Source organism: Oncorhynchus tshawytscha, linkage group LG01 (genome assembly GCF_018296145.1).
Source record: "Oncorhynchus tshawytscha isolate Ot180627B linkage group LG01, Otsh_v2.0, whole genome shotgun sequence".
NCBI lineage: Eukaryota > Metazoa > Chordata > Actinopteri > Salmoniformes > Salmonidae > Oncorhynchus > Oncorhynchus tshawytscha.
In genome coordinates this window covers 38,089,852-38,114,712 of record NC_056429.1, presented here as the reverse complement: position 1 = coordinate 38,114,712, position 24,861 = coordinate 38,089,852, and the positions used below count along the sequence as shown (strand labels likewise).

The window sequence follows — 24,861 nt, the reverse complement described above, 5'->3', positions numbered from 1 at the left end:
TTCTGAGTTGGATGACTGATTAAAATGGATTTTTCCCAGTCGGAGCTCGTTTTCCCCCTAAATTCCCAGTTGTCTTGAACGTACTGACATCAGAAGTTCTGAGATCCCAGTTGTTTTGAACGCAGGATTATTTTGAGGAAGACAGGTGACAGGAGTTAAACCAGTATTTAAGATATATTTTCTACAGTTAACTTATGCAGCAGCCAGTATTTAAGTTATATTTTCTACAGTTAACTTATGCAGCAGCATACAAGACATGTTTGGACTCACCTTGTTGTGCTCACTTGAACAGGAAGGTGGCTTGGCGGTCCTCCGTGGGCCAATTTTGTCATCAAGTCTGGCATTCTCTGTGCTTTCAAGACGACGGGGAACTCGTAAAAAAACGAGGTTGAATCATGATGACGTCATTAATCTTCAGGTCATACTGTAGCTCTAGAAAGAGGCCCGAGTTCCTGACTTCGGAGAATTCGGAGTTGGATGACCGTTCAAAACGTATTTCCCAGTTGGAGCTAGTTTTTTTCCAGAATTCCCAGTTGTCTTGAACTTACTGAAGTCAGGTTTTCAGCCGTTCCGAGTTAAGAGTTGTTTTGAGTATGGCACAAATCATGCTTCATTGACATCATGGCCATTGTTTAATGTTTACCATTTTAAACTTGGAAAAGAGATACTTAATCCCAGATTTGGGACCACACAGCCACTCCACTGAATATCAGGCTAGTGATTGCTTTACAATGCTTGCAGTTAGCTACTGCCAATGATTGTTTCCAAACCACTCATTGTTGAATTTGCGAATTCCAACTTGTTGTGTAATGTTTATGTCCAATGAGCACCGATACATTTGGTCTATAATTTCTCTTCATATGACATGGATTAAAAAGGATTTGCCAGTAGATTGTCGGCTTGATTCATGATGATGACTGCTTGCTAAGATTTTGAAAGTATGATGTTGACATGATCAGTCCAATCAAAGCTAAAATAGATATAACGTGATTTGACATCATTTTATCTGTGGCCAATGACCTTGAGCCTTCTTGGATGGGCACTTCTAATTTAACTCTATGGCAGCACCCAAGGGGCTTGAATTTTCAAAGTCTACCGTTAGACTTGACAGTGACGTACTCTCCTCATGATTGACAGAACACTGAGCTAATCATGGCGCAACTGCAGCTTTATTAACTCAACGATTATTATAGCATTTTTTTTTACATTGTTTGCAAACTCATATGTGACATGTATTAATGCCAAAATAACATGCCAAACTGTTTTAGTTTGTTTAGGTTTTTTTTAGCAAAGAAAGTGGGGCTCAATACAGGTGGGGCTCTGCCCTGAATGATGGTTCGCCACTGATCGTAATAATGTAGCTAACCAGATAGTATAACAGGCAAAAATGCTAACAATTATTTGTGGCTATCTGGCTAGCTAACAATAGTAGCTAGCCAGTTAGCTCTATTTACTTACTATGGGATTGCGACCTACGCACACTACAGTGGGTATAGTAGGCAGGTAACCATGTCAAAATGAACACAGCATGCATTTATTAACATATCAAGATACAATATACAATACTGTAGTCAGGCAATACATGAGATGTGAATAGTGTAAGACACAGAATTAAGCTACTATTGCAGTATCTTGTAAATGTCATACTCGTTTGAACCAGACAGCATCAGATAGATGGCCTACACGTAGAGAGATAGAGGGGTGCTGTTTTAGTCGCTCGGATGCTTTCTCCTTCTGAGATACATTCAGCCTCTTGCGAATTGAAGGACAATTCTGCAACACATTTTTAAGGGACGCCTGGCTTCCTTTGACATTCATGAATACATGCCACTGCTTTCACTGCTGCAGTGTTAACGTGTCTTCTTGTTTTGATGTACATATTTAAGAGGTGTTGTATAATATTATTGCATTATTGACTTTAAGTCGCATTAAATGTTTAGGACGTAAATGTTTGTGCATTCTTACCAATTTATGGCCACTCTCTCGCCTAAGATGAACATGCCAATAGAAGTTGGTAAGACAGCACAAACAGATCTGGCACACGGCTAGCCCTCTATCCCTCATCCCAAATCTCACCAGATACATTCAGAAATATTATACAATTTAAACTCCTAAATAACAAAAAAGCTGTTTACACAGGAGCTCAAGTTCAAGTGATAAATCCATTGATCCTTTCAAGAGGTAACAATTTCTCAGTCAATCAGATCAGTTCTATTTTCTTGTCACATTTTACAGTACCAATACTTCTGACTTTGTTCTTGTTCAGAAAATGTACACTACATGACCAAAAGTATGTGGACACCTGCTCGTCGAACATCTCATTCCAAAATCATGGGCTTTAATATGAAGCTGGTCCCCCTTTTGCTGCTATAACAGCCTCCACTCTTCTGGGAACGTTTTCCACTAGATGTTGAAACATTGCTGCAGGGACATTCAGCCACAAGAGCATTAGTGAGGTTGGGCACTGATGTTGGGCCATTAAGCCTGGTTCCAATTCATTCCAAAGGTGTTCGATGGGGTTGAGGTCAGGGATCTGTACAGGCCAGTCAAGTTTTTCCACACCAATCTCGACAAACCATTTCTGTATGGACCTTGCTTTGTGCACGGGGGCATTGTTATGCTGAAACAGGAAAGGGCCTTCCCCAAACTTTTGCCACAATGTTGGATGCACAGAATTGTCTAGAATTTGTTGTATGCTGTAGAGTTAAGGAGCTTAGCCATCAAACTTTACAGTTGGCACTATGCATTTGGGCAGGACACGTTCTCCTGGCATCCCAGAGTTGTCCTTTGGACTGCCAGATGGTGAAGTGTGATTCATCACTCCAGAGAATGCGTTTCCACTGCTCCAGAGTCTAATGGCGGTGAGCTTTACACCACTCCAGCCAACGCTTGGCATTGCGCTTAGTGATCTTAGGCTTGTTGTGCGACTGCTCGGCCATGAAGCTCCCTGTCACGTTCTGACCCTAGTTCTTGTGTTATTTCTTCGTTTTAGTTGGTCAGGAGGTGAGTTGGATGGGTATTCTATGTTTTTTGTTTCTAGGTTGGGTTTCTTGTTTGGCCTGATATGGTTCTCAATCAGAGGCAGGTGTTAGTCATTGTCTCTGATTGGGAAGCATATTTAGGTAGCCTGTTTTGTCATCGTGGGTTGTGGGTGATTGTCTATGTTTAGTTGCTTGTGTCAGCACAGTTCTTAGTATAGCGCCACGGTCGTTTATTGGTTTGTTCAAGTGTTCTCTGTTCATTAAATTCACGATGAGCACATACCACGCTGCCTTTTGGTCCACCGATCCTTCCAACTACTCCTCCTCAGACGATCGTGACACTCCCGACAAACAGTTGTTGTGCTGATGTTACTTCCAGAGGTAGTTTGGAACACGGGAGTGAGTTTTGCAACCGAGGATAGACGATTTTCACGCATTACGCGTTTCAGCACTCACCGGTCCCGTTCTGTGAGCTTGTGTGGCCTACCACTTCGCGGCTGAGCCGTTGTTGCTCCTAGACATTTCCACTTCACAATAACAGCACTTACAGATGATCGGGGCAGCTCTAGCAGGGCAGAAATTTGACGAATTGACTTGTTGGAAAGGTGGCATCCTATGACGGTGCCATGTTGAAAGTCACTGAGCTCTTCAGTAAGGCCATTCTACTGCTAATGTTTGTTTATGGAGATTGCATGGCTGTGTGATCAATTTTATACACCTGTCAGCTAAGGGTGTGGCTGAAATAGCCGAATCCATTAATTTGAAGGGGTGTCCACATACTTTTGTATATATATTTCATTGACAAAAATAAAATATGGCTCTACAGTGCTCCCTTGTGAGGAAATGCAATTATTGACAGCAAGAAATAAACGTTAATCGTTAAACGTTAATCCAAAGAACTGTACATTTTCTCAACTACACAATACAAATATCTGAAAACATACGCATACTGTACAGTTTTAACGTATAGTCAAATAAATATGTTAATACAATAACCATTCTCTCAAATGTAATAACACAAAGTATGTAACACATCTTTGCAATTGTTTAAATATAAAATGTATATATTTCTATTTCAAGTATGTCATATTTTATTTGATTAACCTACTCATTTAATTATATAAACCTATTACCTACAGTACAGTTACATATATGATACAAAAATATTTGATTGATCACAATGAAATCATTAAGATGTGTTGTCTAGGTATATACAGCGCCATGAAAAAGTATTTGCCCCATATTTGTGATACTGAATCAGAACTTCAACCAAACCTAATATTAGATAAAGGGAACCTGAGTGAACAATAACACGACAATTACATATTTATTTCATAAACAAAGTTATGCAACACTCAAGAAGTAATTGTGAAAAAGTAATTGCCCCCTTACACTCAATAGCTGTTTGCGTCACCTTTTCTGCACTTCCTGTAGTTGTTGATCAGTCTCTCAAGTTGCTGTGGAGGTATTTTGGCCCACTGTTCCATGCAGAACTGCTGTAACTCACCGACATTTATGAGTTTTCAAGCATGAACTGCTCGTTTCAAGTCCTGCCACAACACCTCAATTCGGATTAGGTCTGGATTTTGACTAGGCCATTCCAAAACTTGAAATGTGTTGCTTTTTAGGCATTTTCATGTTGACTCCGTATAGGAGTTGTAGCGATGAGACAAGACTGTAACTACCAATTGGATACCACAAAAAAGGGGTAAAACTTTTTTTAAATGATAATAACAAGTATACCATTTTTTAAAACTCAGGTTCCCTTTATTTAATATTTGTTTTTGGTTGAAGATCTGATAACATTCAGTATTAAAAAAAAATCTAAAATGTAGAAAGGGGGCAAATACTTTTTCATGGCACCGTATTGTATAGATTGCTCAAATATGATATTTTATATAAATAAGTTGAAATTGGTATTTATAAAATCTGGTTCTGTATCTCTAAATAAATGCAATGTAATCCAAGAAAACAGGAGTGCACCGTTTCAAAAACACAACCCATACTAGACTATATACAGTGCCTTGCGAAAGTATTCGGCCCCCTTGAACCCCACATTTCAGGCTTCAAACATAAAGATATAAAACTGTATTTTTTTGTGAAGAATCAACAACAAGTGGGACACAATCATGAAGTGGAACGACATTTATTGGATATTTCAAACTTTTTTAACAAATCAAAAACTGAAAAATTGGGCGTGCAAAATTATTCAGCCCCTTTACTTTCAGTGCAGCAAACTCTCTCCAGAAGTTCAGTGAGGATCTCTGAATGATCCAATGTTGACCTAAATGACTAATGATGATAAATACAATCCACCTGTGTGTAATCAAGTCTCCGTATAAATGCACCTGCACTGTGATAGTCTCAGAGGTCCGTTAAAAGCGCAGAGAGCATCATGAAGAACAAGGAACACACCAGGCAGGTCCGAGATACTGTTGTGAAGAAGTTTAAAGCCGGATTTGGATACAAAAAGATTTCCCAAGCATTAAACATCCCAAGGAGCACTGTGCAAGCGATAATATTGAAATGGAAGGAGTATCAGACCACTGCAAATCTACCAAGACTTGGCCGTCCCTCTAAACTTTCAGCTCATACAAGGAGAAGACTGATCAGAGATGCAGCCAAGAGGCCCATGATCACTCTGGATGAACTGCAGAGATCTACAGCTGAGGTGAGAGACTCTGTCCATAGGACAACAATCAGTCGTATATTGCACAAATCTGGCCTTTATGGAAGAGTGGCAAGAAGAAAGCCATTTCTTAAAGATATCCATAAAAAGTGTTGTTTAAAGTTTGCCACAAGCCACCTGGGAGACACACCAAACATGTGGAAGAAGGTGCTCTGGTCAGATGAAACCAAAATTGAACTTTTTGGCAACAATGCAAAACGTTATGTTTGGCGTAAAAGCAACACAGCTCATCACCCTGAACACATCATCCCCACTGTCAAACATGGTGGTGGCAGCATCATGGTTTGGGCCTGCTTTTCTTCAGCAGGGACAGGGAAGATGGTTAAAATTGATGGGAAGATGGATGGAGCCAAATACAGGACCATTCTGGAAGAAAACCTGATGGAGTCTGCAAAAGACCTGAGACTGGGACGGAGATTTGTCTTCCAACAAGACAATGATCCAAAACATAAAGCAAAATCTACAATGGAATGGTTCAAAAATAAACATATCCAGGTGTTAGAATGGCCAAGTCAAAGTCCAGACCTGAATCCAATCGAGAATCTGTGGAAAGAACTGAAAACTGCTGTTCACAAATGCTCTCCATCCAACCTCACTGAGCTCGAGCTGTTTTGCAATTGGGAATGGGAAAAAAATGTTAGTCTCTCGATGTGCAAAACTGATAGAGACATACCCCAAGTGACTTACAGCTGTAATCGCAGCAAAAGGTGGCGCTACAAAGTATTAACTTAAGGGGGCTGAATAATTTTGCACGCCCAATTTTTCAGTTTATGATTTGTTAAAAAAGTTTGAAATATCCAATAAATGTCGTTCCACTTCATGATTGTGTCCCACTTGTTGTTTATTCTTCACAAAAAAATACAGTTTTATATCTTTATGTTTGAAGCCTGAAATGTGGCAAAAGGTCGCAAAGTTCAAGGGGGCCGAATACTTTCGCAAGGCACTGTAATTCATTCATTCATGGCGATTTACACATCTATTGTTGATCACAAAAAACAAGAGGGTCTAAATAAAGAATTGTACAGTGTAGTGCTCCAGATGTGCTAGTGCACTGTGCAACATGTTGCAATACAATCCATAAGGTAGAAGTGGCAGTGGTGTAATGTACTTAAGTAAATATACTTGAAAGTACTACTTAAGTCGTTTTTTGGGGCATCTGTACTTTACTGTACCATTTATATTTTTCACATCTTTTACTTTTACTTCACTGCATTCCTACAGAAAATGATGTACTTTTTACTCCATGCATTTTCCCTGACACCCAAAAGTACTCGTTACAGTTTTTATGCTTTGCAGGACAGGAAAATTGTCTAATTCACACACTTATCAAGAGAACATCCCTGGTCATCCCTACTGCCTCTGATCTGGCGGACTCACTAAACACATGCTTCGTTTGTAAATGATGTCTGAGTGTTGGAGCATGCCCCTGACTATCAGTAAAAAAAAAATGTTTTAATGATGCTGTCTTGTTTGCTTTATATAAGGAATTTGAAATAATTTATACTTTTACTTTTGATACTTAAATATATTTTAGCAATTAAATTGACTTTTCATACTTAAGTATATTTAAAACCAAATACTTTTAGACTTTTACTCAAGTATTATTTTACTGGGTGACTTTCAAATTTACTTGAGTAGTTTTCTATTAAGGTATCGTTTACTTTTACTCAAGTATGAAAATTGGGTACTTTTTCCACCACTGATAAGTGGTTGTTCTTCTCTGTACACTTCAGGTTGATGAGGGGAGAGAGGTCAGTTGAACATGGATGATATAGGGAATAATTTGCCATTTCAGATGCAGGCACTGTTTGATTTCTTACTACTCTGGATACAAGCACAGTCCACTAGAGTCTACTGTAGTGACTAGAGCACACAGCCAGCAAAGCCCATGTCTGGCAAAAATACCAGCAAACAACCCAAACAGAGCACAGTTCGAAATGCCCTGACACACAAGGCTGTGTATATCATTGTACTATGAAATATACTGTATATTGTAGATACTATAAGGGTTGCTTCAGTTGGGAATCTGGTCAAACTGTGGCAATTGCGATATAGGGACTCAAGGATTTTCCTGTAGAGTTCTTCGTCAGTCTATGGAACCCTCCAGCCAAGCCAATCAGTCAACACAACAGGTACCACAATCTATAGAACAACATTCAAAGAGAGACCTCTCTAGAGACAGTTCTATCTGATATTTGGGGATTGCAGGAGAAGGAGAAGGAAAAGAGAGACATTTAATTTTTGTTCACTCAGACAGTGTGTGTGAGTGTGTCAGTGCAGGTTGAATCAGAGTTGTGTGTTAGGGTGTGTGTGTCATCACAGATTGAGACAGAGCTGTGTGTGAGTGTGTGTGTGTCGGTGTGTGAGAGTGTGTATGTGTCACTGATGCAGGGCAGTTCCTTGGGGGAAGACTTCTCCAGCACAGAGATCTGTGTGACGGTGGAGCTCTCTGTGAATAGGGTGCGTCTTCTCCTACTGTAGCTCATATAGCCCTGGGTCTGCCACTTCCACAGACGCTTCTTCAGCTCCGCCTGCACCTGCACCTACACACACACACACACGCACACACACACACACACACACACACACACACACACACACACACACACACACACACACACACACACACACACACACACACACACACACACACACACAGTCAGAGAGAGTGATACAGTAGTTGGGGGAGAGAATTGATGGGTGGAGAGAGAGAGAGCGAGAGAGAATAGCTCTCATTTAAAAGCACATTGAGAGGTCTGTACATGGCGTACAGTACTTAAAATAATCTGGACATTAGAGACTTGAGAAAGCAGTCTATTATAAGAATTTTGTTTTTTCATCTTCGTCTCCGCAGTAAGAACACTGAGTGTTATTCAATCAAAGTTCTAATTCTGTCATTCTAATTATGTTGGTAACCCCCCTGCTTACTTCTCCATTCAGGAAACAGTAGAGCAGAGCCACAAAAAAGCCCTAAAAAGAAGGAATAGAAAGTGAGTTGTACTGTACATCAGGCCATTTTGACTAGCTACGTCATTACAAGATCATATACAGCTGAAGTCGGAAGTTTACATCCACCTCAGCCAAATACATTTAAACTCAGTTTTTCACAATTCCTGACATTTAATCCATCCAAGTAAAAATTCCCTGTCTTAGGTCGGTTAGGATCACCACTTCATTTTAAGAATGTGAAATGTCAGAATAATAGTAGAGAGACTGATTTATTTCAACTTTTATTTCTTTCATCACATTCCCAGTGGGTCAGAAGTTTACATACACTCAATTAGTATTTGGGTAGCATTGACTTTCAATTGTTTAACTTGGGTCAAACGTTTCAGGTAGCCTTCCACAAGCTTCCCACAATAAGTTGTGTGAATTTTGGCCCATTCCTCCTGACAGAGCTGGTGTAACTGAGTCAGGTTTGTAGGCCTCCTTGCTCGCACACGCTTTTTCAGTTCTACCCACAAATGTTCTATAGGATTGAGGTCAGGGCTTTGTGATGGCCACTCCAATACCTTGACTTTGTTGTCCTTAAGCCATTTTGCCACAAGTTTGGAAGTATTCTTGGGGTCATTGTCCATTTGGAAGATCAATTTGCGACCAAGCTTTAACTTCCTGACTGATGTTTTGAGATGTTGCTTCAAGCTATCCACATAATTTTCCTCCTCATGATGCCATCTATTTTGTGAAGTGCACCAGTCTCTCCTGCAGCAAAGCACCCCCACAACATGATGCAGCCACCCCCGTGTTTCACGGTTGGGATGATGTTCTTCGGCTTGCAAGCCTCCCCTTTGTTCCTCCAAACATCACGATGGTCATTATGGCCAAACAGTTCTATTTTTGTTTCATCAGACCAGAGGACATTTCTCCAAAAAATACCATCTTTGTCCCCATGTGCCGTTGCAAACCGTAGTCTGGCTTTTTTATGGCGGTTTTGGAGCAGTGGCTTCTTCCTTGCTGAGCGGCCTTTCAGGTTATGTCAATAAAGGACTTGTTTTACTGTGGATATAGATACTTTTGTACCTGTTTCCTCCAGTATCTTCACAAGGTCCTTTGCTGTTGTTCTGGGATTGATTTGCACTTTTTGCACCAAAGTACATTCATTTCCAGGAGACAGAACACGTCTCCTTCCTGAGCGGTATGACGGCTGCATGGCCCCATGGCTCCATGGTGTTTATACTTGGGTACTATTGTTTGTACAGATGAACGTTGCTCCCATTGATGAAAAACTAGCTTTAATGACTCCAACCTAAGTTTATGTAAACTTCCGACTTCAACTGTATTGCGTCAAAATACACTTATTCAGACAGCGTCATCCCCAACACACGTTGCACGCCATATTCTGTATGTTGCATAAACACACACACACACACACACACACACACACACACACACACACACACACACACACACACACACACACACACACACACACACACACACACACACACACACACAGTGAGCAGGCACGCGATACGGGCACTCACGCACACACACATCTACCTGGAAGGATCCCAGACCCAGCTCTATGAAGATGCGTGCCTCCTCTCCTGTGTTCTCTGGTAGGAAGGCAAACACCATGTAATGCATCCCAAACAGAGGGATCAGGAACAGGGTGGACTTAGCTAGCCTCCTGCGCACACACACACACGCGCACACACAAACAGCAATTAACACTCTAGGCCAATGCGTAGGCATTTGTTGATGCGAGCCATTACAACTGTTCTGGTCTGAGATTTACTAATCACGCAAGCGTGGTTACTGAACCATCATCGTTATATGTGTGGGTGTGTATGTGAGTGTGTGTGTGAGAGGAGGAGGGGGGGGGGCTCACATGAAGTGGCCTGTGTTGTGTCCCCTGACACCGGGAGATTTTAGCTTCTGGACCAGAATACGGATCACATTAATGAAGATGATGAAGTTGACCTTAAGCAGTGGAGAAAGAGGATGAGTTAGGGCTGAATACTTTACAACACAGGGTGGGTTAGGTTTGGAGTTGAGGCTAAGGGTAGGTTTAGGGTGGAGACCACAGTCAGGGTTACATTTGAGGTTAGGGTTAGGTAAGTTTAGGTGAGTGTTAGGCTATTCACCAGCAGTGATGCAGTTATAGGCCCTTTGATAATCCACCAAATGAAGGCCACATCGGTGTCGTCCCAGCAACTACATTGGGACAGAACAAGATGATATCAGACAGTACCGTATTATAACCAATCTCCAATGGTATTACATTAGGATTCATGTATGAATTTTTAGGCTACATGACCATATCAATTCAGAGTAAATTCAAAGCAAATGCTAGTTTCCATACTTACCCTCTGTTATCATAGAAGTTTCGTGTCAGAACCCACACCAACAATACTGTGGTTGGGAGACCTAACAGACACAGAGAATGAATAAACATCAGCAAGATTTTGTAACAAAGCCATGCCTCTGAGTTGTTGAGGAGAGAGGGAGAAGGAAAGAGAGATAGGTATGTGTGCGAAAGACAGAAAGAGGGAGAGAGAAAGAAAGAAAGAAAGAAAGAAAGAAAGAAAGAAAGAAAGAAAGAAAGAAAGAAAGAAAGAAAGAGGGAGAGAGATAGAAAGAAAGAGGACAGATTGAGAAAGGTCACCTACCCCAGCCGATGAGTGTGTACCACCAGAAGTACTTATTGTGTGAGACAAAGGTGAGGGCAAGGAGCGTCTGGAGGTACATGCCCTCGACCAGCAACCAGAAGTAGTTAGCCAGGATGCTGAACTGGAAGAACCCCACTGCTGATTTACACGCCGTCTGCAGGAGAAGACAATATACACACACTAAAAAAAATGCTGTGTTGTTTGGCTGACCCAATTGCTGGGTAACTGGCATTGGGTCACTTAGTTGTTGAATTGTTTTCTTTAAAAAGGAAAATGTTGTGTTGTTGATGCTGGGATATTGAGATATGACCCAGTGAGTCAGATCAGAAGACTGGAGGTGTGGCTTAGTAGGGGCGTGGCTCCCACATAGTTATTTTTGGCCAGCCGTGAGAGTAAATGTCATTCCGGTTCATCTGTTCCGGTTCACTGACACTTTTGTAGTTTTAATGAGGCTTACACAAGTGTATGAGTTCCACAAAAACCCATGCGTATCCCAATTTTGGGATAGTTAGCACTTTGTTACAATATGTAAATAATAATGTTATTAACTTTATATTAGAATACGCAATGTGCAACAATATTCAAGGAAATTTTAAATTAGCAAATTACCTGCACACTGCCACCGCCACCCCTCCCCTTCACCCTCGGGTTCCCCATCCACCATGCCAATGACTCCCTGAGACACAATCACACTTTCACACCTTTCTATAGTTGACTCTCTATTGCCTCGATCTCCTCTCTGTGCTGTGGATTTACTTTCTAAGTATAGAATACCCCATCGCCTTGTCTGTACACACAGCCCTTTTCTCTCATCTGGATGACACGCTCTGTTTAGAAGCATGTATCAGCATAAAATATACTGAGGAGAAAGTCTCGACTCGCTCTCTCACAGTCTCGTTTCAATAACTTAAAATGTGTTCCAGTGAGATTGTGTTCACCATCTCACACTGTTCCCATACAACAAGATGAGTCATACACTCTGAAGGAAATGACATTCAAAGGAGGAAAGTGCTAGGATGAAGACTTATAAAGTTTCAGGAACTTAGTATAGATCGATGGAATACTCTATGAACTTACATGAAGTTAATGTAGATACGGTATAGAATATCTAAATACTGTATATGGTGGTGTAAGAGGTAGAAGTCACAGGGAGTTAGAGACAGTTTTGGGACATTAAATCCTGTGTAGTAAGTGTCCTTTGTTGATGACATCATGGCACTCACAGTGGACATGAAGCAGTGGTCGAAGTTCTCATCAGCAAAAAGAACCCCATCCTTGATGAAGACGGCACTGGCTCTCAGGATGAACGAGGAGAAGAGGTTGATGTGGATGTAGTTCCTGGTACAGTGGAACTTCCTGTACGGGTGAGTTAACTTCTTATTAAACTGACCTCATTTCCTGTCAGGCGAGTTTAGAGGGTCCATGTTTGCAAATGTATTCCCACACAATATATAATGTACCATTATAAACTATAATACCTATATGAATGCAGTCCATTCTTACAGTGTTATCTATTTATCATGTATCTGTGTATCTCTTAGGAACTAATATTGGACTGAGTATGTCCTAGTGTTACCTGAACACAGCGAAGACAAAAATGGCTGATATGAGGGAGATGAGGGAGGTGGCGTATCCAGCAGTGTACACCTGACTGATGGTCAAAAAGTATGTTGTCTGGAAATCAACAGGAGAAAGGTCAAAAAGAAACATGAAGTACTGGTTTTAGTATTTGGGGGGGGTTTCATTTATTTGCACCAAATAAAACTAGTGAAAGACAAAACAGTACAGATAGAAAAATGGTGAAAATGGTGTCCAAGAGAAGTTGGAAACCAAAAAGGGCTTACGGTGCATTTGGAAAGTATTCAGACCCCTTGACTTTATCCACATGTTGTTACGTTACAGCCTTATTCTAAAATGGATTAACTTCTTATGGGCAGGATGGTAGCGTCCCACCTGGCCAACATCCGGTGAAATTGCAGAGCGTGAAATTCAAACTACAGAATTATAAATATTTAACTTTCATAAAATCACAAGTGTAAAACATCAAAATAAAGCTTAACTTCTTGTTAATCCAGCCACTGTGTCAGATTTCAAAAAGGCTTTACGGCGAAAGCACACCCTGCGATTATCTGAGGACAGCGCCCCGCATACAAAAGCATGAAAAACACATTTCATCCAGGCAGGTGCACCACGAAAATACTGCCCCCTACCCAAGAGGTAAAAAACAAAATCCCTCATCAATCTATACACAATACGCCATAATGACAAATAAAAAACAGGTTTAAGAAATATCATATTTACATAAGTATTCAGAATCTTTACTCAATACATTATTGAAGCACCTTTTGCAGCGATTACAGTCTTGAGTCTTCATGGGTATGATGTTACAAACTTGGCATACCTGTATTTGGGGAGTTTCTCCCATTCTTCTCTGCAGATCCTCTAAAGTTCTGTCAGGTTGGATGGGGAGCGTCGCTGCACAGCCATTTTCAGGTCTCTCCAGAGATGTTAAATCGGGTTCAAGTCCGGGCTCTGGCTGGGCCACTCAAGGACATTCAGAGACTTACCTCGAAGCCACTCCTGTGTTGTCTTGGCTGTATGCTTAGGGTCGTTGTCCTGTTGGAAGGTGAACCTTCGCACCAGTCTGAGGTCCTGATCGCTCTGGAGCAGGTTTTCATCAAGTATCTCTCTGTAAATTGCTCCGTTCATCTTTCCCTCGATCCTGACTAGTCTCCCAGTCCATGCCGCTGAAAAACATCCCCACAGCATGATGCTTCCACCACCATGCTTCACCGTAGGGATGGTGCCATGTTTCCTCCAGATGTGACATTTTGCATTCAGGCGAACGTGGTTTCATCAGACCAGAGAATCTTTTTTTTCATGGTCTGAGAGTCCTTTAGGTGCTTTTTGGCAAACTCCAAACGGGTTGTCATGTGCCTTTTACTAAGGAGTGGCTTCCGTCTGGCCACTTTACCATACAGGCCTGATTGGTAGAGTGCTGCAGAGAAGGTTGTCCTTCTGGAAGGTTCTCTCATCTCCACAGAGGAACTCTAGAGCATTGTCAGAGTGACCATCGGGATCTTGGTCCCCTCGCTGACCAAGGCTCATCTCCCCCAATTGCTCAGTTTGGCCGGGTGGCCAGCTCAAGGAAGAGTCTTGGTTGTTCCAAGCTTCTTCCGTTTAAGAATGATGGCGTCTACTGTGTTCTTGGGGACCTTCAAGCCTGCATAAATATTTTGGTACCCATCCCCAGATCTGTGCCTCAACACAATCCTGTCTCGGAGCTCTAGGACAATTTCTTCGACCTCATGGCTTGGTTTTTTGCTCTAACATGCACTGTCAACTGTGGAACCTTATATAGACAGGTGTGTGCCTTTCCAAATCATGTGCAATCAATAGAATTTACCACAGGTGGACTCCAATCAAGTTGTATAAAGAGTTAAAGGATGATCAATGGTAACAGGATGCACCTGAGCTCCATTTTTGAGTCTCATAACAAAAGGTCTGAATACTTATGTATGGCACTTTCACATGCATGGCACGATCACACACCTTTGTCATGGCCTTGGCAAGTGTGTGTGCGTGTGTCTGGGTCTTCTATTATGTAGATGACAGAGGGTGTGTGGGGCAGTGGAGGCTCCTCGGAGGAGGAAGGGGAGGATCAACCTACTCAGTGAATTTCATAAAAGTTTAAATAGTGACACATTAAAAAAGTTAATCCTTTTTAGATAAAACAATACTAAATATATTCACATGTCACGACATAGCTGATTAAAACACTTTTTTGCAATGGTCTACAGGAGCCCCAGGAGCACTCTCTAACGTAACACAATGGAGCAGCCTGAGGACAGCTTTTTTCCCCATCTGTGGGTACATTGAGAGAGAGAGAGAGAGAGAGAGAGAGAGAGAGAGAGAGAGAGAGAGAGAGAGAGAGAGAGAGAGAGAGAGAGAGAGAGAGAGAGAGAGAGAGAGAGAGAGAGAGAGAGAGAGAGAGAGAGAGAGAGAGAGAGAGAGAGAGAGAGAGAGAGAGATCCAACATATGGCCTGCTGGTGTAACAGGCCTTGCTGTACACTGTACTATGTGGTTGTACACTTGGATTGTGTGTTTATTAACACGTTAGTTCTAGTAGCTAGATCTGAGCTGTGTAGCGGTTAGCAGTTATGGTATGAAGGTTTGGCTTGGAGAGTTTTTTTGCCTGGTCACAGACAGCAGTTGTGTTGTGCACAGAAGTCCACAATCGACGGGAAAACGTTCTAATTTTGTTGTGTTACAGCCTGAATTTAAAATGGATTAAATTGAGATTTTGTGTCACTGATCAACACACAATACCCCATAACGTCAGATTGGAAAAATGTTTTAGAAAACAGTAATTTTTTTCAAATTCATAAAAAAATGAAAAGCTGAAATGTCTTGAGACAATACGAATTCAACTATTTTGTTATGGCAAGCCTAAACAAGTTCAGGAGTAAAAATGCCGTTAACAAGTCACATACAGTGCATTCAAAAAGTATAAAAACCTGTTTTCACTTTGTCATTATGGGGTATTGTGTGTAGGTTGATAAGGGGGAAAAAACGAATTCATCTATTTTAGAATAAGGCAGTAACGTAACAAAATGTGGAAAAAGTAAAGGGGTCTGTATACTTTCCAAATGCACTGTAATAAGTTGCATGGACTCACTCTGAGTGCAATAATAGTGTTTAACATTTTAAATGACTACCCCATCTCTGTACTCCACACATACAACTATCTGTAAGGTCCCTGCGTCGAGCAGTGAATTTCAAGCAATGATTCAACCACAAAGATGAGGGAACTTTCCTATGGATCGCAAAGAAGGGCACCTATTGGTAGATGGGTAAATAAAGCAGCCATTGTATATCCCTTTGAACATAATGCAGTTATTCATCTTACACTTTGGATGGTGTATTATTACATCCAGTCACTACAAAGATAGAGGAGCCCTTCCTAAATAAGTTGCCGGAGAGGAAGGAAACCACTCAGCGATTTCACCAAGAGGCCAGTGGGGATTTTTAAACAGTTACACAGTTTAATGTTTGTGATAGGAGATAACTGAGGATGGATCAACAACATTGCAGTTACTCCACAATACTAACATAAATGAATGCTGCAAAGTAAACCTTTTGTCCTGAATACAAAGCGTTATGTTTGTACACAACATTGTTCCAACACAACATTTTCAAGGATGATGGTGGTTGCATCATATTATGGGTATGCTTGTCATCGGCAAGGGATTTTTTTAGGATAAAAAGAAAAGGAATAGAGCTAATCACAGGGAAAAACTGATTCGGTCACATCAATATATATTTGTGTTTTATTTTCAATTAATTAAAACAATAAATATAATTGTTCCTCCATTTTTAAAATACAGAGTATTTTGTGTAGATAGATCATTGACAAAAATTTAATCCATTTTATCCCACTTTGTAACAACAACATGTGGAAAAAGTCAAGGGGTGTTAATACTTTCAAAAGGCACTGTAGCTATACACTGATCTCTGGACCTGGAAAAACTTTGCAGAGAATGAATGATGACCGAGGAAAACACACAAGGCCGATTGCTATAGCTTGCTCAACAAGTATATTATTCTTCTGGCTTTATCTAGCACTTTTTGTAATACTTTACCTTGCCTCACTGGCTTGTTAGCGTCCTAGGTGGGTTGTCCCATGAAAAGCCATCCGTTAAAGTTTTAAGTAGAACTTGTGCACCGATATTTAATTTTAAATCCTGTTATATTAAATGAATTGTGCTTTAATATAGACCACAGAGAATTCAATAAAACATTTTTTTATATGAATAAAGGATTGATTAAAGTGCCAAAATTCATTATTTTGACATGTTCCTCCGTCATCCCTGTGTCACTTCGAGGAAGATTTTAACCCACTTAATCCCAACATTTATCCACGTTTCACCATCATTGTAAAGGCTAAGTTATTTTGTTAGTTGACAGTCATTTCTTTGATGAGTGATTCATGTATGTCTGTCCCTCATTTTAAGGTCAAGACTGTTACATGAACTGAACTCTCGTTACGGTGAGACGATTCCCATTTTTCAAAGGAAAAGAAACATTGTACATCTAATAGTCAAATCATAGAGTGAAAGCAGGTGAGCTGGTTCTAACTTTTTTGGACATTTTCTGGTGTTTTGTGGTGGAAAACTGAGCAGGTCGAGCATAACACGCCAACCCTGTTACCCGTAGATAGACAGGCTAGAAATGTTTTAATTTCATTTATTTTGTGAATTAGCATTCAGTTTCAACACCCTGTTGCACACAAGCTTTCATTCCCCTTGTCACAAGAGGATGTATGGCTCATTTATGAAGAAATCGTCAACCCTGGTATGATCAACCCTGTTACTTCCTTTGACACGTAATAGGCACTTACTAATAGTAATATTTTTTTTCCCTCTTGAGATGTTTAAAAAAAATGATAATTATATTTCTCACTTCTTTTACACTTCTCTAAAGGCACCGAATCGGTGGAACGACCCAGGTAATCAATGACATCTGCAATTGTTGTTAGACGATATCCATTGGATTACGTGTTTGCTTACTTGCACGAGCTGCATCTGAAGTCGGACTTGATCGCATTTACTTATATGTAAACAGACCGGTTTCTGATTCTGAACTGCAAGCGTAACTTTTCATGATGCGCCTGGGAAATGGGTCTGTTACAATGAGAGTACAGTACAGCCCAGATAATTCAAACAAGCACATGACTGAATAGTTCATTAGAGGTTTCCTCGTTCAATTTGTTTCTAATGGCAGAATCAACGTGACATTGCTTCTGTCCTCAACCAATCACATTCCTTCTCCCACAGAACAAAATTGAAAGTGGAACATTTCAATGAGTGACTGAATAACAGAGTGATTAAAAGAGAATGTACAGTATGTGAGTGATGTGATATCTCTAACCTCTGATCCTGTCTCTGACTCCTCTGCGAACTCACAGGCCTCCTCATATGTAGGGTACAGCTCTGTCCAGCCACCCATCGTACAGTTCCTGAAGATGTAACCTGAGAAACAGATCAACCAATCATAGGCCAGCCCTGAGGGTGTGAAGGAGGAGCCACCAGAGCTGGTAGCCTGCAGGTATTTTCTCAACTAGATTTGCTCACCTCCTGCGTCCTCTCTCCTCCGTCATCTCTCGCCTCCTTTTGAAAAGGATCAAAGGTAATCGAGGAGAGGGAACGTGGACGGAAATGCACTTGTTTGAAATGAGACGATCCTTCTCCACACGCACTCTGTCAGGCAAATTACATTTACAATGATGGAATCCCAAAATAACTGTGTACAGTGATAAAAACAAATTAAGAACATTTTGTAGATAAAACCATTTGTAGCATATTGCTCTCTGACAATACAACAGCTGATTCAAAGAGGGTGTGGAAGATATCAAAACTCTTCCGCAGTATGATACACTGGTGCTTCCAAGCCAAAAGGAGGCTATCGAGGAGGGGAGGACCGTATTCTGTTCGCCTACTAACGATATGACAGTCCTCGACCACTCAACCACTTATCGGTTTCCGGGTCATGGAGGAGAGAGGAGAGACTTTTACCCAAATTCCTTATCCCAGGCAGAACACAGGAGGGTCGCCAGTTCATTCTCCCCTCACATACAGTAGAATAATCAGACAGACCTACAGCATTGAAAAATTGCAGAATTCCTTCAGTTCTCCAGATCATAGGCATCAGTCCCATATGGGGCACAGGGGCTCTTGCCCCCTTAGAATCGTCCTGTTTTTTATTTTGAACAAAAAAATGTGTTTGTTTTTTCTCTGTAATACCACTAGCCACTTAGCAATTTCATGAAGTTGGCTTAGCTGGCCCAGATTGGTTCACAATCTCCTAACCTCATAACTAGCTACCAAGGAGCCATTTCAGGCTATCAATCAAGTTATAGTAGCTAGCTTGTCTAACTATTTTAGCTGACATTCCTGCTGGCCAGGTTGGTAGACTTTAGAAAAGCAAGTAATAACTAAATGTACTGAATAAGACTCACATTCCTTTCAATATGTTACCCAGATTTGAGCAGAGATGCAGAGAAGCATATTTAGTTTCTTTAAAAATAACCACCAGTCAGGAGGATAGACAGCTCAAGAGGTATGCTTAGATATGCAGGAAAAAAAGTACAGATATTTTTTACAAAGATTTAAGCATAATAATTATGGCTCTAGAACGCAAAATTCTCCAACTTACGGACGGGTAGCATGAGCACCCTCCAGAACAGCCCCCAGCCATCCTCACGTACTTTGTGCCTGTTCAGATTTTTGGGTTGCAATGATGCCCCTGATACAGTGCGTTGCAATAGTTAAAGAACAAAGACACAAAGCAATGAAAGTTTACAGTAAAACAGTGTTCAATACTTTATCATACTAGACAGTGAAATACTGTAGTTCAGAATGCAGCAGGCTAATTAATTGCCTAGGGACCTGTCTTCTCTCTGTTCTGTTTATTTCTTTATGATCATACTCATGTATATGATTGCATGTGTTGGTGCTGTTGGTGTGTGTGTGCATATGTGCGTGCCTGTGCATCTGTGTGTGTGTGTGTGTGTGTGTGTGTGTGTGTGTGTGTGTGTGTGTGTGTGTGTGTGTGTGTGTGTGTGTGTGTTTTGTCATGTTGTTATGGGCTAAGGGATCAGAAGGCTGTGTGTTATTATTTCTACAGACTGATTAGATAGAGGATTAGATGCACCACAGAGTGCAATGACAGAAGAGGAGAGAGAGAGATAAGGGCCATAGTGGCAGGAAATAATGAACACAATGAAACACACACCAAACACATAGAGACTAGGGTTCAACTCCTGGCCAGGGCTACTCACAGAACTCCCAACAATATACTTGCATGGTTGATTTCATTGACTCTTCCCTTTAACGGCCCCTAATTGACCCATTTTTGACGACAACTTCTTGGAGATGATCAGCTTGAGGTGTATTATCACTGATCTATCAAGGGACTCCCGAGTGTCACAGTGGTCTAAGGCACTGCATCTCAGTGTTAGAGGTGTCACTAGAGACCCTGGTTCGATTCCAGTCTGTTTTACAACCAGCTGTAATTGGGAGCCCCATAGCGCGGCACACAATTGGCCCAGCGCCATTAGGTTTCGGCCAGGGAAGGAGGTCATTGTAAATAAGATTTTTTCTTAACTGACTTGACTAGTTAAATAAAGGTTAAATAAAAAATCTACAAATACGATTCCTTGCCAAATAATAGGTTTTGTGTGATTAAGATTCGCAGAGCTACACCTCTCCTGGCACAGGCGATCCCCCTGGCAAACACACACGCACAACCAAACATTGATTGATTGGAGACAGCTTATGTCAATTACAGAACATTTACCATTGATTTTCTACCTGTAGCTACAGTAGTGGATAATGTTGGAAATACTGGTAAAAGCCCAGTGCCTCCCAGGGCCTCCAGCACTGAGCTAGCCACGGCACGCCTTCACCATGAGGTAGCTGCTTGCTAGCTAACGCCCCACTAGCCTCACGTCTATAGAGTTATACTGTGCTCACTTCTCAGCCCCTCGTGTCGTGTCACTAACAACACCAGCGCTTCAATCCCTGGAAAGGCAGAGGGCTTTACTGCTTCCATTTTTCAGAAATGTACAAAGACTCAGCCCAAGTAAGTAGAGACCTCAACATGACCTCTTTATTGTTGGCTTATCAGGCTGAGTTACTGGAGGAGGTGGGGAAGCATCTGGACTCGGACACCCTAGATCCGGATGCTTGGGAGGAGACCTGTATGATTACAGACCTGAGCCTCCGTTCCTCCCATAGTACCATCCAAGGCTGTGGTCATATCATGAGCCTAGTGGAGGTGGGGGAAAGGGTACTTTGGCTAAGCTTATCCAGCCTCAAAGAGAAAGTGCACTATACAAATTATGGGTTCAACAAGGGTTCTTCTAAGATCCTCAAAGTTCTTTGAAGAATCTAAGGGTTCTTGGCACCGAAAAATGGACCCCAAAAGGTTCAACCAAGAAGGGAAAGGGGGATACCTAGTCAGTTGTATAACTGAATGGGATTCATCAAGGAACCTCCTTAGCTGGTAGGGGTTCGTGCAGGCACCTAACTGCCGAAATGAAACATTTTGATTTGAATTTGAAAGGACAGCAGGTTAAGGCACTTACCTTAAATTGAGTAGATCTTTACATTTTTCAGTTAAGGTTTGTCCCTTATATGATCTAAATTGATATTGTTTAATGATGATACCACCTATCTTTTCATATTTGTGCAAATTTTTCTAAAACAGAGACTGGACACATTTCAATGGATATCACTCAACAAAGAGGTAAGAATATGTAGGCTATAAGAATATGTTGAAGGCTAGCTGTATTGGCTGCAGATGACTGAACTGCTCACGTTTGTGTCTGCAGGTATACAGACGAGGATGCATACAAAGGTATGTCAATTGGTATTGGTATGTTTCGCAGATCACATTTACCAACCTCCTCCCTTACCTCTTCAATTAATATCCCATAGGCCTCTACATTATGGAGAAGGTATGTGTATGAAAACCATTATCAAAACAGATTTTTTTCATTCACATTCACCACAAAAACCAAGGTATGAATAATGTTGTGTGTTCTGTTAATCTTATACAGTTTTGGGGATTCACAGACTTCACCCTTCCAACCTCTCTGAATATTGATGGATTCTGGGTACTAACTCTTAAACTTGGGATAGGGTTAATTATCAGGTATCATATTTAAATATTGAGTGCTTGGGTTTAGAGGGTCTACATCAGACGTTAATGGTTATCTGTAGGAGGAAAGTGTATGGTGGGGGAATTAAGCTTGGAATGTACTGAGTGTTGGGAAAGTGATCACATATGGCAGACATTGATAAGGGGAGAGAGCCATGGATTAGTGATGAAGGGGGTCGAGGTCAGGTCACGTTAAGGGACAAAGAAAAGTCTATGGCCCATATCACTTATAACGATACGATACATGAAGATACAATGTTTGTTCAGATGAGTAGGAGGAGACTCAACCAAGGAGGAAGAGTTAAATATCAGTGCTTGTTCAGATGAGTAGGAGGAGACTCAGCCAAGGAGGAAGGGTTAAATATCAGTGCTTGTTCAGATGAGTAGGAGGAGACTCAGCCAAGGAGGAAGGGTTAAATATCAGTGCTTGTTCAGATGAGTAGGAGGAGACTCAGCCAAGGAGGAAGGGTTAAATATCAGTGCTTGTACAGATGAGTAGGAGGAGACTCAGCCAAGGAGGAAGGGTTAAATATCAGTGCTTGTACAGCTGAGTAGGAGGAGACTCAGCCAAGGAGGAAGGGTTAAATATCAGGGGTTGTGTAAAATGTTGTTGTCTGATGCAGCTGTATTGACCCTCTGGGAAGAGTAAACTTGGTTTGAGCTTTCGTAGTGTCCGTTGTATTTTATACTCTGAGAATTAGAACCTCACAATATAACAAACAACCTGTTCAATCACCACGCACTGCAAAATCATTCTGGCTATGGATACGGAGAACATCAACACATTAACATCAACACACCAGAGGAAATACCCACTGGACTTGGGGCTCTGCAGATTAGGATTTTTTATTCTACATTGCCACTAAAATCATAAAAAAATAAAAATAAAATATTGTGTTATTGTTATGCATATTATTATCATTAAAAATAATAATATCAGGGGTATTTCAAAAAATGTACCCCAAAAAGTAATTCAAAAGGTTCTTTGAGGATCCATTAAAAGAGGTTATTTGAAGAATTTATAGGGGTTCCCCCACAGTTTCAATTTGAAGAACCCCTAAAGGGTACTCCAGGAACCTTTTCTTTTTAGAGTGTGGACCTCCTGGATGCCCCAGGGACACACAAGGAATTGTTCGGCCCCACTGTGACATGTGCAAAAAGGGAAACAAAGGTCGCAAACTGTCATTCTGATTCCTATGTACCATGGGATGAGCACGAGGGGGGCTGGGCAATGGGTTCAACCAAATATGAGCTAGTATACTGTTGCAGGTATCATCCGGATATTGAGAACCGGTAAGTAACTGTAAGTGCTGTAGTCTTACTGGTACAGTAATATGTACCGTTCTTTCATAATGGGAAGGATCACTAAAACCATTCAAATGTTTTTACAGAACTGCAAGAAAACCAGTATCTGCTGCAAGAGTGTTTACCCCAGAGCAGGAGACCCACATTGTAAATATGGTCATTGCAAATAACTGCATCAGACTCAGAGAACTGCAGGACCACATAATGGCAGATAGCACCATATTCCAAAACGTTAACAGAGTGAGTCTCTCTGCACTGTCTCGTCTACTGAAACGCAACATAATTAGGATGAAGCAGCTGTACAGAGTCCATTTCGAAGGAAACACAGACCGTGTAAAACAACAGAGATATGAATATGTGCAGGTAAGCTATACTATCCTATCATTGGTACTGGTTCTGGAAGTGTATGGTGCTACAACATATTGACTGATCCTTGTCTTTTCGTACTGTGCTACATTGTTTTGTCTCTTTCAGAGTGTCATGGAGCTAGAAGTGCATAATGAGCTAATATAAGTGGCGAGGCAGGTTTCAACCTTGCAAAAACAAGGGGCCGCGGCAGAAATATCATCGGACACCGTGCCATCATCAACGTCCCGGGACAACGTGGTGGCAACAGAACAATGTGTGCGGCTATTAGTCAAAACGGCGTCCTTCACCATCATGCAATCTTAGGCCCATACAACACTGCACACATTATCACATTTCTGGACACCCTCCACAACAGACTAATCCCTAACGACCAGGGGCCAGAGCATCCCAGATACGTTATCATCTGGGACAATGTTAGTTTCCACCGGGCTGCTGTGGCCCGCAATTGGTTCACAGGTCACCCACTTTTCATTGCACTCAACCCCCCCCCCCATACTCTCCGTTCTTGAATCCTATTGAAGAATTCTTCTCTGCATGGCGTTGGAATGTGTATGATCTCCAGCCCCACCAACGCATACCCTTTCTACAGGCAATGGAGGAGGCTTGTGGAGACATCGGTCAGGGGTCATGCCAGGCCTGGATAAGGCACTCCAGGCGATACTTTCCACACTGCCTAGCTCAAGACAACATCGCATGTGATGTGGATTGTCTTTTTTTCTAGCACAAATGTTTTAGTTTTTTTCTACTGCTTTTTTTTGTTTGAGAAGTGTTAGAACATTTTGAGAATAAAAAACAACAACTTTTCCCTCTTATTTGTTGTAACGATCTGGGTGTAGTGGGTGCGAAGTCAGGCGCAGGAAACAGAGAGTTCGGGGTAGTGCTATTTAATGCACAAACGGCGAACATAAGCCACACCACAAACACAGGGCGCACACAAAACCAAATGCCCCAAACACGGGGACTAAAACAGTCCAGCAAAAAACCCACGAACAGGAAACCACGTTAACCTCTAACGTGTCACACAAACAATCCTGCACAAAGAGCAGGCGGGCCGGCTGGCTAATAAAGCCCAACTAATCACCAAATAAACAACAGGTTTAACCAATAAACAGACAAGGGGGGGGGGGATCAGTGGCAGCTAGTAGGCAGGTGACGACGACCGCGGAGCGCCACCCGAACAGG

At 41.5% G+C, this 24,861-nt stretch overlaps 1 protein-coding gene across 1 annotated transcript in view; it reads right to left on the bottom strand.

Moving 5' to 3' along the window:
• Positions 1 to 7,325: 7,325 nt before the first annotated feature.
• The window catches only part of LOC112260434 (pituitary adenylate cyclase-activating polypeptide type I receptor-like), a 53,763-nt gene continuing 36,227 nt past the window's right edge, over positions 7,326 to 24,861 (bottom strand). Inside the window, exons 5-14 of the mRNA XM_042327950.1 lie at positions 18,214 to 18,314; positions 12,859 to 12,956; positions 12,506 to 12,638; positions 11,283 to 11,436; positions 10,980 to 11,040; positions 10,758 to 10,827; positions 10,502 to 10,593; positions 10,171 to 10,300; positions 8,599 to 8,640; positions 7,326 to 8,207 (exon numbers count right to left, since the gene is read on the bottom strand). Coding sequence (XP_042183884.1) covers positions 7,920 to 8,207; positions 8,599 to 8,640; positions 10,171 to 10,300; positions 10,502 to 10,593; positions 10,758 to 10,827; positions 10,980 to 11,040; positions 11,283 to 11,436; positions 12,506 to 12,638; positions 12,859 to 12,956; positions 18,214 to 18,314 — 1,169 coding nt within the window. The 3' untranslated portion in view covers positions 7,326 to 7,919. The remainder of the gene's footprint in view (positions 8,208 to 8,598; positions 8,641 to 10,170; positions 10,301 to 10,501; positions 10,594 to 10,757; positions 10,828 to 10,979; positions 11,041 to 11,282; positions 11,437 to 12,505; positions 12,639 to 12,858; positions 12,957 to 18,213; positions 18,315 to 24,861) is intronic.